The sequence below is a fragment of the Embiotoca jacksoni genome, unplaced genomic scaffold, assembly GCF_022577435.1.
Source record: "Embiotoca jacksoni isolate LCO1_2020_lvr unplaced genomic scaffold, fEmbJac1.0.p SCAF_34, whole genome shotgun sequence".
NCBI classification, from domain to species: Eukaryota; Metazoa; Chordata; class Actinopteri; family Embiotocidae; genus Embiotoca; species Embiotoca jacksoni.
The window spans coordinates 517,074-530,849 of NW_027185386.1; the positions used below are offsets into that span (position 1 = coordinate 517,074).

A 13,776-nucleotide genomic window follows, 5' to 3' on the forward strand; every position below is an offset into this window, starting at 1 on the left:
CTTTGTATTAAGGCTTATAATTAAGGACGCGGCTCCTTTTGGTCACTGGTGCCTGCAGGCTTATGTTGACCCACCTCAGCTCCACCCACTCTGCACCTTAGCCGGGGGTTCGGCGCTACTGAGAGCCACCCGGTACCGATCTTCAAAACCGCTATTCAGGAATCAATAAGTATGCAATCTATGTTTCATGCTCCTTTTACCTTTATGTGGCTTGACAAAAGGTATTGTAGGAAAAGTAGTATCAATAACTGAAGTATCAATAACTGAAGTAGAGGTAAATGAGGCAAGTAGGGTTAAAAAAAATTTTTAAAAACAAAACTAAATTTTCATTTTTAAAAATCCAACATTTACTTGACTTTTAGCTCTGCTTTTGTTCTCCGGCAACGAAGCTTAGCTCTCTCTTTAGCTGTTAAATGCTCAGCCGTGTTCACCATACTTATTTTAGGCTTAAACAAACTCTGTCTTCATAAAGTCCATGCACAGTATGTCAGATGTCTTTATCTTTAATTGGATCTGTTGCTAACATTTACTAGCAACCCAAACAGCCTCAGAGGATTTGATATAATGACCACAGAGTTCAGATAAGACAAATAAAATCTATTACGCATTTCACTTTGATGGTTTTCTTCGGTAAAAGATCGAGCCCAATATATAGTGAAAAGAAGGACTCTGGTCAGACAAAGAAATAGGTGAGACAGAGAATCAATCCATCTCGGGCCCCGTGGGGCCGATGTCTGATTTCCAGTCATGCTGTCCTGCACACAAGCGTTATTTTGACAAAAAGAGCGCACATTGTTCTGACACTGTCGCAAGATCCTTTCCAGCAAGGACAGCAGTCGTACCTGGAGACGGGGAGGCCGGCGCCGGCAGACGGAGCTGTTGAAGGGATATCTTGACATTTAAAGATGTACTCTGGTATTTCTTGGAAACCGAGAAGTCACGTTGTGAGGTGAAAAAAAAAAACATGTCTGTTCAACAACTCTTCTATTCTCTCCATTTTTCAATCAAAAAGGAATTATGGAAAAGTTGACTCCAAACTGTTCCAACGATGTGGAGCCTCATTTTAAAAGGTCGGACTGATGAATTGACTGAATTACAATAAAACTAGTTTGCGACCTTGCGTGTTTGTTTAGGCAGCAGCGCTGCAATAGGTAGCTGAATAATGCACCATTGTTGCACAATTTTTTAAGAACAGAATTGCTAAAATTCTCTGATTACTACTTCTTAATTTGAATATTATCATGTTCCTTTAGTCCTCCATGATAATAAACTAAATCTCGTTCAGCTGTGGACTGTTTGCTGAGACAAAACATTTTAGGCACCTTGAGCTTTAGAAAAGAAGTTTGCCATTTTCCTCTATTTTCTGGCAGATTGAAGAGCAAGCAGCTCAACAATTAATTGAGAAAATAATTGATAATTGATGCCCTATTCCCCAGACGTATGCAATAAGTCCTTTCTCACACTCCCTAAATGTGCTTTGAGAAGATTCAACAGTGGACATCTTCCATGAAAGCGACCTGAATCCCTTTAACCCAGCAAACAGACACACGGCGCTCCGGTGACCACGAACACGGACATCAAAAGAGCTCCCGGCAGTTTACGGAGCCTAAAGGCTGTGGCTCAGTTGGTAGAGTGGGTTGAACACTAACCAGAAGGTTGGTGGTTCGATCCCCAGCTCCTCCTGTCCACATGCCCAAGTGTCCTTGAGCAAGACACTGAACCCTAAAGTTGCTCCCGATGGTGAACCGTCGGTGTGTTGTAAGGATGGGGGGAACGGGAACAGGATGGGGGGAACATGAACAGGATGGGGGGAACATGAACAGGGCGGGGGGAACGGGAACATGAACAGGGCGGGGGGAACATGAACAGGATGGGGGGAACATGAACAGGGCGGGGGGAACGGGAACATGAACAGGGCGGGGGGAACATGAACGGGTACAATGTTTGTCTCCAGCCCCAAATACAGAGTAGGAGGCAAAATTATGATGAGACGTTGCTGCACATATATAAATAGGTAAACATTTATTCACGAGAAAGATTATGTTTTACGTCATGCACATCCTCACGGCAGCAATATTTGACATGTTTAACAAATCAAACTTGAATTTAGTCTCTCCTGTATTCACTTAAACCAAAGAAGAGGAAAAGCTTTGCACCTGCAGTCTTGCTTTTATGTCCATGTCCTTCCTGGGAGACTCAAGATGGACAGAAACCTTTCTCCACTACAAAAAGGAACATGCGAGTAAATCAGGGTCCAACGTGTTGCTGTGACAGCAGCACAGGGAAATGAGCAGCTCGGGCTCAACCATGTTCCTTGTTTTCATTAGTCAGGAAACAAACTGAAAAACTTTGTTTCGACACACCAAGTAAATTATTCATTTCATTAATTACTGAGGCGGCAATTTTCGGTGCAGCCCAAAATGAGTTGTTTGAAGATGAGGAAAACCCTCGAGAGAAAAGCGACTGGTCCTTTAAGCCTCGCCACGACACACTAATATCATCAGCGTCCCATAATCCACCGCTGCAGACAGCTGCAGCGTCACGAGCTGTCGGTCTGTGGCTGCACTCCAGCTTCTCCTCCGAGCTGGTTGAATAGTTACTGCTGCCTCTCCAGGGTGTTTTAGAGAGGCGGGCTTGTAGGTGGCAGCGGAGCTTTTTCTGTGCCCTTTAAGAGACAGACATCGTGCCTGCCAGGAATGTGAAATGCCATAATGACACGTCAGAGATGAATACAGCACGTCTACTAAAACCTAACGCGATGCACTGGACTTTCAAATATTGAGAGATGAATGTGAAAGTGATAAAATGCAGTTTTTTGAGAGATGGAGTGGTCAGAGGAAGAGAGATTAGAAAGCACACAATCCCCCCCCCCCCCCCCCCCCCCACCACCACCAGTGGTTGATTGACAGTAGTCTGCTGGTGAGAGCAAGGCTAATCTAGCCATGCAATAATCAGACAATGTCGTGCTCAGGCCACAGGTTGTGTGTAATGGATAATTGCTCTTGCTGTAAACAGCCAACACCATTACGTCGTGGTGCTGATCCAACCAGGTTCTGGTCAGAGGAACAGACAAGTGGCTAATTAGTGTCTGTGATACAGAGCTGAAGGTCTGGTTGCTATCAGGTTTCACATTAAGGCTGCGAGTGTGATGAGATCCTCTCCGGGCCGCTTTGCTCCGGGGTCTTTATATAAATATTACTGAGGCATGCTGGGAGTACAGGAGAGGCCCACTCAGCTGATTCACTCTGGCAGACACTGATGTGCCTTGTCAGTGTGATCAATCAGCATTTAATCATGGCTGTAATCACGGCCGGCAAAACAAACACCAGCGAGGGGAAGTCCATTAATACACATACGCTCGGACACGTAATCTACGAGCGCTGACGTCATAACGGCTTCTTAAGGTCGGGATACGTGGTGAAGATATTTTGCTGCAGTGACGAGGCACCCGGTTCTTCACACTTCTCATTTCGAGATCCATTTATTTCACAGATGCCGACCTGAATGGCTGTCATGCTCGTTAAATATGACATTTGGCATCTGCTCCTTTTTTCCATGAGGTTGGTTTTATTTCATCAAACTGTGTTAATTTGATCAATGTTGCTTCAGGAAAAGTGGGTCAACCAACAAGTCATGATGATGTAAACTATCTTGTACAGAACAATGTGTCAAATAGGTTTGTTAGCCTCGCTTGTTGTAAGTTTGTTAAAGGTCCTGTATCATATCATTTAGATGTCCTTGTCTTTTTTTGATGATGAAGCAGGTCTATGTGCTACAGTTGTGTAGAAGTTTACATACACTTATGTCCAATATATAAATACTGGAAACGTGTCAAGAAACGCTCAGTCCACAGAAAAATGCAAAGCCGATATGCAGCAAACGTACCTCTGCAAGTTTATGATGTCACAAACTCACGCTCCGCTCTTATATTCGCACTCAGCAACGCTCACCGTCCAACCAAGAAAATACTGAGCGCTCGTTCTGTTGGCGAGTGAGCAAACTGCAAGACCTCAGAAAAGAGTCAGCCAATCAGAAGAGTGCTTCACTGACATCAATGCGCCTTCAAGACACGGACGCACAACGGCCTGTTCTTGGTCGAACTGCAGAGAAATCATTGGTGCTTAAAACCACAAACAAATATCTTCTTATGGATATTAAGACTGAAAATTGAAACACCAGAAAAGTGTGAAGAAACCTATCAAACAATCACCTCAACATCAATATAGTTCGACCAACATGCATACTTACAGCTGAGGTATCATATAGATAAAGAAAATCCAACATCTCTGAACTGCAATTTCATATTAGTTTTCAGCTCAAAACATCAATAAGCTCATGTAGTTAGTTTACTTTGAATCCATGAAGATTATTATTTTGTTTTAATGATAACGCAATACGAGCATGTCCTTATGATGCACTGCGAGTAAAGGATGATGAACAATAAATCTAAAATCACTGTCCATTCCTGTCACGTTTTAAATACTAAAATAATTCATCTGTCTCTGTTGAACAGGTGGACAGGTGGACAGGTGGACATGTGGACTGATTCCAGGCTCTGGCTTTTCCTTAATTCTTTCAATCAGCACTACAATTTTCTCTCTGATCCACAGTCGCATCTCATGAATGAGGACGGAACGACACTGTGACCACTCGGCACCCTGCAGAGATGCTGCGTATAAAGAAAACAGGCTTTTACATTGTTCACCGGCTCCGTCAGGACGGGAGGATGCTGAATTTGGCTCGTTGAAGACGTGCCCTCCTTTTTGGCATCCTTGAAAAACAGGTGTACCAAAGTGCTTATTAAGAAAGAATCACATCAAGTGTGTAGCAGACGCTCTCACGTAGGATGCATTTTGCATATTTGGAAAACTGAAAAAAAATCGGAGACAACATTTAATACATGCATGTAGGTGAAAATGTGCCCACTGTTGCCGTTTCCCTTCGGAGGAGCACTCTGCTCCAGTTCCATCAGCCACATCACACCGAGTCCTGCGTCCCCACAACCCCCCACAGTCATTCATCACGGTGTCACTCAAACGCTGACTCGGGTCCCTGGAGAGTCACAGTAATGTCGTCCCTCCGTGGGTGTACTCGCTCATGTATGCATACTATGCGCGTGTGTTTTTCTATTTCGGGGCCTGCAGGGTTTTTTGGGGTTTTTTTCCTCCTTTCCTCTCAGAAGGCGCCGGAGACACGAAGGTGTGTCGCTGCAGTGACAGAGAGGAGACGGAGCGAGTCGACGAGGAGTGGGGAGAAGTCAGAGGGAGCTCAGCGGCAGCAACAGGAGGAGGGCTAGGAGGAGGACAAAGAGGAGGATAGGGCCTCCTCGTAGCCTCTCTGTCAACATGATTATCTTTGAACCCAGATGAAGGTCAAAGATGTGTCACACGACAAGACGGTCACAAAGGGGAGTCAAACGGAGACTCACTGGGCTGCTCGGGGAGACTCAGACTTCTTATTAACTCCCTGAAGATTCAACAGGGGGAAATTAGAAAAATCACATGTTCTCCTGGCAGGCAACCGCTCACTGCTGCAGCTCGTTGGACTATGGATCAGAGCTCCCGGGGAAGGATCCGTCTGAAGGCATGACAAGAAAATCACTACAGCCAACGTGTGAGCTACCATTGTTGTTTTTCCAATTAGCATCAGTGCATGGAGCGTCTCTCGGGATGAAACGTGACGACATCCATCCAACAGGAGCTGACACAGACCTCGAAGCTTCAATGGCTTAAATTACGCACAGCTGAGGCGCAATAATGCCATTGATGTGCTCTGTGAATGACAACAGAGTCCAGTCCCCGAGATGAAGAGCCCATCAAAGCAGATCAGATCCCGGAGGCAGCTTCATGGAGCCGTTTGCATCGTGCATGCATCACTGGTCACTTCTGAGGCCAACAAAAAAAAAACAGATCAGCAGCTACAATCAGTGTAAAAGCTTTAAATAGAAAGTCGTGCTGTTAGTTAGGCAACTGGCCATAGATGACCCCGAGTCACGATTCAACCACTGCTGCATGAGGAGAGGGAAGGATGCACTTCAATGGCCCAACATTTGCTTTCACATACACAGCTGCTACATTCATCTCATTAATATATAATAATAATAATAATAATAATAATAATAATAAGATCTATTGGCAAACCCCCCGAACCTGCTTCAGTTGTATAATCCACAGAGAACATCAAGTTTGCGTAATTTTGAGTCACAATTATTACATAATCACCTGTTTGCAATTATCTGAGCTGACTATCATTTTGCATAATCGTTTACATTTGTTCCACTCATCTGTATAAAAACAGCTGGATGACACTGGGTCAGATTTCCATCACCGTGTCCACCGACTGAAACTTTGCTGGCGTCGACTCTTTTTACAAGTATTGTTTACGGGCACATGAGTGGACAATTAGCGCCACCAACTGTTTAACCGGAGGCAATTATAATATTCCACCAACCGCACTTCCATGAGCACATATTGAGATTAACATCATGGATTTAGTTGCAAAACACAACATTGCAGCTAATTTATCTTCGACTGTAATAGTGGCATAAAGTGAACAGAAAAAGACAATTATTGGTCAACTAAAACCAGTCATAGTTTGCAATAGCCAGTTCTAGTTTTTAAAATAGAACTTTATCTCTCATTGCTTCGTCGCCATGCATCAGTTGTAGCCAACAGCCTGAAGCTTTGTAACTTCACTGCAAGTCAAATAGAAACGTCGGGCTGTTTTCTGGTAAATGTGCTTTAAACAGAAAGGATGAACTGTGTTCAACTTTTTCTCAGCCGATACGATTCTTCCATTTAAACTGTGCCGAGTGCCAACTCATGGCATGGGACTCTGGGAGGAGGTTTTATGGGCGTCAACATGAGGCTACACTATATTTTGCGCTGAGAAACATCAGTCGGTAACTACAATCACAATCGAACTGATTGTGTTACAGTTATGATGATGATATTTTCAGCTTGTGATCTTAACAGTTATGAATCAGGACTTTATCAGTATTTAAACTGAAGGAGCTGAAAAATAAACAGATATTCATCTTTTGTCACGGCTGACATTGACTAAAGTTTAATGGTTTTTATCAGCGGCAGCGTTGACAAAAGCTACAGAACAAAGATAATGTGCTGCGTTCTCGTTGCGACATAATGCAAACAAAGTTTGGGTTTGAAACACAGCAGAGTTTCTGTCATCACAAACTGCGATTAAAGATCTAAACAAAGCTTGAAAATGTTAAAGCTAAAGTCCTTTTATACTTGATGAGGGATTTAAAAGGTAAATGGACTCAATAATGCATTGAGATTTAACTGTGAGGTAATAATCAGCTGCAGATTGAATGTGAGAAGTCTTCATCTTACAAGGCAAAAATAAAGCAACACCGATGAAACTAATGCAGACGCGGTGTGCAGTGTGATGGATTACACAACTCTGGAGGCTGCCAACAGAAGAACAGCACAAAAAACAAGGTGGTGCCAGAAAAGCTTCAATATTCCCTCGTTCAACAGTCACATACTGAATGCAGAGTGCTGTTCACCTGCTCACTGATGGATTTAATTAGGAATCGGCCCGAGGGAGTCCAAGTCAGCAACAAGTGGGTGTTCAGAATATCACGCTGTAGAGTCAAAACTAACTTTGAGCCTGAACTATCCGACTTTCACCCGCCAGCAAACAGAGCGTTTGAAACTCGACGACTGTGCGATGAGCATTTCAGTATTATCAGTGGAGCAATGCTCTGAATCCACCAACATAACACTGGTGAGTCCTCAGGAGTTACAAGCAGGGATCGACACAGAACAAACAAAACCACAGGGGGCTCCACTCAACGGGAGCCTAATTACAGGGAGACATTAACACCTGCAACCATTCAAATAATAACTACATTTCAGCTGTGATTGGCGGCTCTATCAGACAATTCAGCAACGAGACAAACATCCTTCTAAATACTCTCAATCAAAAAGGAAGAAAAATGCTTGGCAGGAGAGATTAAGAAAGCAGCAGAAGGATTTGAGGGAATTTACTCTTCACTGTGGACCAAGAAAAAAGTTACCTTGCTTCAGTGACTAAAATACTGAAGACCTGTCGTAGTACTGGATGACAGGTCGAGGTCAATAGCACAGCACTCTCATGTGAAGGCTGAGGACAACAGCAAGGCGACAGCATTGAATATGTTTGCAGAGCCAACCTGTGCAGCTAAACAAGAGCGAAAACCAGGCAGGAGCCTCCCAGCGATGCACCGTGGGAGGGAAAGCACAGCTATCAGCACACATCAAGTCATTTTACTGGCAGGAGGAAAAAAAAAAAGATGGTAACTTGCACGACTCAGAACTCATAAACTAAACAGCCCACGAGCACGAGAGTCCTCAGATAGCTCGGAGACAGTCTGACCCCAACTGAGCCCAGACCAGAGCTGACATTTAAAATAAGACACCAGTGAACTCACGGTTTTGAAGTCGCTGTGGCTGCAGTCCTGGCCTTGGTATCTGCAGTAGAGCATCATCTCTTTGAGGTCGTGGCCGACCCTTTCGATGAACTCCTTCATGCTGAACGCCTTGGGCCTGTAGGCTGTGAAGTTGGTTTTCTCCTGCAGGAAAGCGAGCACGTCCGGCTCGGCCAGGTGCGGCTGGGGGATGGTCAGGTGCACGTCCAGCAGCTCCAGCAGCTCTCCGGCGTGGTACAGGTCGTTGCGCGTGAGGCGGCTGAAGCGATACGCGTTGAGGTTACAAATGGTCACGGCGGGGAAAACCAGGCTGCTCGACACCACGGCGTCCACGCTGGTCACGTGAGGGTAGGAGAGGAAGTAGGCCAGCCTCTCGGCGCTCTCCAGGGCTAACAGTCCCAGGCAGGCCAGCAGAGCCACAGCCCAGAGCAGGCGGCGCACGCTGGGCTGACCGTACGGGAAGATGAAGCGCAGGCCGTGCAGCGTGCTGCTGTGGGCGAAGGCCTGCCAGGAGTTGGGGGGCAGGCTGGAGCTCTCCTGGCTCCCCTGACTGCCACAGTTCTCCTTCAGATCCATCATCAGCCCTCCACCTCCTCAGCCAGGGAGCCCCCCTCTGCACTCACACCTGCACAGACGGAGAGGGAACATCAACAAAAGACTAAGATTCACATCCATGATCATACAGACCATAACAATAAGAGGCAGAGGGAAGGAGAGAAGAAAAAAGAAGGCAAATAGAAGTATAAAAAAGTGAAAGATGAAAAGAAAACAGAAAGAAGACTGCAGCGAGGACGGAGAGAGAGAACATGAACCAGCATCGGAAAACAGAGCAAATTTGAAGCTCAGCGACAACTGATGAAGAGGAAGAAGTACACGGAGAAAGACGAAGACCTCCAACAACACAAAGAACTACTACGGAGAGTAAGAAACAGAAGAGAAAGATCCTCCCCCAGGGCATCCTTCCTCCCTCCTCCCTCCTCCTCCTCCCGCCACCTCCACCTCCAGTCCCAATCACTCACTTGAACTGAGAGCTCCTGTGGCTGCCAGCCTGCCTCCTACTACTACACACACACACACACACACACACACACACACACACACACACACACACACACACAACCAAATCTCTAACTGCCCCCCTCCCCCCCCCCCTCCTCCTCCAACCTCAGTTGCCCTCTCTGACTGCTCAACTCCATTGACAGAAGATAAATAACTACTCGAGGTAAGACACCTGGAGGGAAGGTGAGAGTCACTGAAGCTGCATCTGTGTATTTAACATCCCGACTCATCTCCATTCACACACACACACACACACACACACACACACACACACACACACACGCACACACACACACACACACACACACACACACACACACCAAGGCTTCTCATGGTCTCCCGTGCCCTCAACTAATGACAAGCCGAAGCACCTCTCTCGTTCAGCCTAGCAAGAAGACATCCAGCCGGCGCAAGTGTGTGTGTGTGTGTGTGTGTGTGTGTGTGTGTGTGTGTGTGTGTGTGTGTGTGTGTGTGTGTGTGTGTGTGTGTGTGTGTGTGTGTGTGTGTGTGTGTGTGTGTGAGAGTCTGAGAGCGCACGTGTGTGTTTGTGCGCGTGTGCATGAAAGAGAGAGACACACAGAGAGAGCGAGAGAGAAGAGCCGCTGATGAAGAGCCGCTGGTTTTTGTGTCCTCCGGTTCTCCTCCGGTTCTCCTCCGGTTCTCCTCCGGTTCTCCAGATAGATCCGCCGTGCCTCCTCGTCCCTCCTCGTCCCTCCTCGTCCCTCCTCGTCCCGGATCATCTGTGGCGGCAGCGAACAACAGCGGAGCCGGGAGAGACGGGAGGCGCACACACACCAACACACATGCTCGAAGAGAGAGAGAGAGACGGAGGGAGGGAGGAGGGAGGTAGGGAGGGAGGACAACGCTCTCCTCCCTCCCTACCTCCCTCCTCCCTCCAAAGCAAAGTCTCTTATTGAATATGTTTCCTCCTCCTTCAGCAGATCATCACCAGCTTTTCCACATCTTGTCACCGCAAAACAAAGTGATGGACGGACGGATGCAAAAACAGGAGGCTGTCGGGAGAGAGATAGTGGGGGGGGGGGGGTTGCTCGGTAGCCAAGAGGGAGGAGGTGGGGGTGGGGGGGGGGTGTGAAGCAGAAGTGCAGACGGAGGAGTAAAGCAGAGAGATGTGGGTGGAGGAGGAGTAAGGAGAGAGATGTGGGTGGAGGAGGAGTAAAGCAGAGAGATGTGGGTGGAGGAGGAGTAAAGCAGAGAGATGTGGGTGGAGGAGGAGTAAGGAGAGAGATGTGGGTGGAGGAGAGGGATGAGGACAAAAATAAGATCTGGAAAACAACCAAAAAAAGGAGCAAGCGAGGACACGATGTCACACGGCTGCACGGTGATGTCACACGGCTGCACGGTGATGTCACACGGCTGCACGGTGATGTCACACGGCTGCACGGTGATGTCACACCAAAGTCATTCAGACACATTACGTGTCTTGCAGAGCGATGGACACGGATGTAAAGGGAATAATAAGCACACGCAGCGGGCTTCATGTGTAATGTAACATTTGAAATCACGAGTCTGAGTGCTCATCAGTCAGCGGGGAGAGAAACGTGAGCGTATGTAAGACGGACATCCAGCAGACAGGAGGACGAAAGAGGTGAGAGGAAGCTAACAGAAGGACGTGAGAGTTGAAGCTGGTAAAAGAGGAAATAACAGCGACAGGATGTCGATGACAATAAATCTGAATTTCACATCATCACTTTCAGCTGGAAGGAAAAACTTAAAGATCCCTAAATTAGATATGAAGAAGAAACTCTACTGAAACTGGACTTTTTATGTCAACAGTCATTTTGAGAGCCAATATTAATTATTAACATTAGCTTTTGTGATCTCTTAATCTTGGTCAGTAAAATTTCCAGGTGAAGATTTAACTGGAAATGAAATGCAGTCTGCAGCACCTTTTTAAATCATAACTAAATATGAACTGGCATGTGGTTTGAACAGGTTTATTTTCCTTTTATTTTTTAGGGAAGCTTTTTTCTAACCATTATTTACATCACTAAATTGAATTCAAATACAAATTTATTTTTTCAAACTTAATTTCTGCACAGTGACTGAAAAGAGCTTTAAAATATTTCACAGACTTTGTTTGCTTTATCATCCAGAGATGTGTGTGAATGATGTGACCTGCTATATTTACAAACACACTAAATTCACACCATCATAGATTATTTCTGTCTTCCAGTTAAACAGCAAATAGAGTCCCTGAATCTTGTAAATATTTTTCTAAACAAGGCTTTGAAAAATCACGTCATCAGTCTGCAAACACAACACAACACAACAACACAACAACACTAAACAACACAACACAACAACACAACACTAAACAACACAACACAACAACACAACAACACAACACTAAACAACACAACAACACAACACAACAACACTAAACAACACAACAACACAACAACACTAAACAACACAACAACACAACAACACTAAACAACACAACAACACTAAACAACACAACACAACAACACTGAACAACACAACAACACAACACTAAACAACACAACACTAAACAACACAACACTAAACAACACAACACAACAACACTAAACAACACAACAACAACACTAAACAACACAACAACACAACACAACAACACTAAACAACACAACACTAAACAACACAACAACACTAACCAACACAACACAACAACACTAACCAACACAACACTAAACAACACAACAACACGAAACAACACAACAACACAACACAACACAACAACACTAAACAACACAACAACACAACAACACTAAACAACACAACAACACAACAACACTAAACAACACAACAACACTAAACAACACAACACAACAACACAACACAACAACACTAAACAACACAACACAACAACACTGAACAACACAACAACACAACACTAAACAACACAACACAACAACACTGAACAACACAACAACACAACACTAAACAACACAACACTAAACAACACAACACTAAACAACACAACACAACAACACTAAACAACACAACAACAACACAACAACACTAAACAACACAACAACACAACACAACAACACTAAACAACACAACACTAAACAACACAACAACACTAACCAACACAACACAACAACACTAACCAACACAACACTAAACAACACAACAACACAACACAACAACACTAAACAACACAACAACACAACACAACACAACAACACTAAACAACACAACAACACAACAACACTAAACAACACAACAACACTAAACAACACAACACAACAACACTAAACAACACAACAACACAACACAACAACACTAAACAACACAACAACACAACAACACAACACTAAACAACACAACACAACAACACTAAACAACACAACAACAACACAACAACACTAAACAACACAACACAACAACACTAAACAACACAACAACACAACACAACAACACTAAACAACACAACATTAAACAACACAACACAACATTAAACAACACAACATTAAACAACATTAAACAACACAACACTAAACAACACAACACAACACTAAACAACACAACACTAAACAACACAACACTAAACAACACAACATTAAACAACACTAAACAACACAACATTAAACAACACAACAAGTAAACAGGTCAGTCACTTACAAACTTTCAAAACTGTCCTAAAAAGTCTAAATGTCTTTTGGTTTTAATTCCAACGTTGCCCAGAACCTCGTTTTCAGAATTGACTGCATGTCCTAATGAAGTGATTAAAAAGTAATGAGCGGCCAAATGAAACAGCCAGTCATCAAAATAAGTCCTAATACCTCGAGGACAAACCGTCACTGTTTCAAAAGTTTGAGCAGCATGCAGTTAATTCAACTTCCATTTCCACCATTGAAAAAGGCAAGTCGGCCTCATACATGTTGAACCATAATGCAATACTTGAATCAGTAGTAAGGAATTATTTCATCATTAAATGGAGCTGCTTCCTTCACATTTCAGGAAATATTCGCTCCCCTGGTTTGACGTCAGCTCATTTTCAGATGACATAATAAGCATGTTAAACATTTCGTAAGCGAAATGCTTTTTCTTTCACCGTTTGCAGAGATTATACTTTTATTGCGTTAATGTCATTTATGAGGTTAAAAGTTGAATTCTGCAACACTTGTGAATATGAAGGTATTTGTTTGGCCGATTCGCTCACCTGTCGCTTGCCGTCGCAGCAGCAGGTGTGCGCGGTATTTTCTGTCGTCATCCTCCTTCTCCTCCTCCTTCCTGATGTTTGAATCCTCCGTTAGTTTAACGGTAAACCGGGAGAA

The 13,776-nt window shown here is 44.5% G+C and overlaps 1 protein-coding gene across 2 annotated transcripts in view; it reads right to left on the bottom strand.

The window, feature by feature from the left end:
* asic2 (acid-sensing (proton-gated) ion channel 2) overlaps nucleotides 1–10,283 on the bottom strand; it is a 298,844-nt gene extending 288,561 nt beyond the window's left edge. Inside the window, exons 1-2 of one of the 2 annotated variants that reach the window (XM_069165354.1) lie at nucleotides 10,069–10,283; nucleotides 8,435–9,056 (exon numbers count right to left, since the gene is read on the bottom strand). In XM_069165354.1, coding sequence (XP_069021455.1) covers nucleotides 8,435–9,010 — 576 coding nt within the window. In that variant the 5' untranslated portion in view covers nucleotides 9,011–9,056; nucleotides 10,069–10,283. Of the gene's footprint in view, nucleotides 1–8,434; nucleotides 9,326–10,068 lie in introns of those variants that run through there. The other variant, XM_069165355.1, reaches the window with a different exon arrangement.
* Between the last annotated feature and the right edge of the window lie 3,493 nt (nucleotides 10,284–13,776).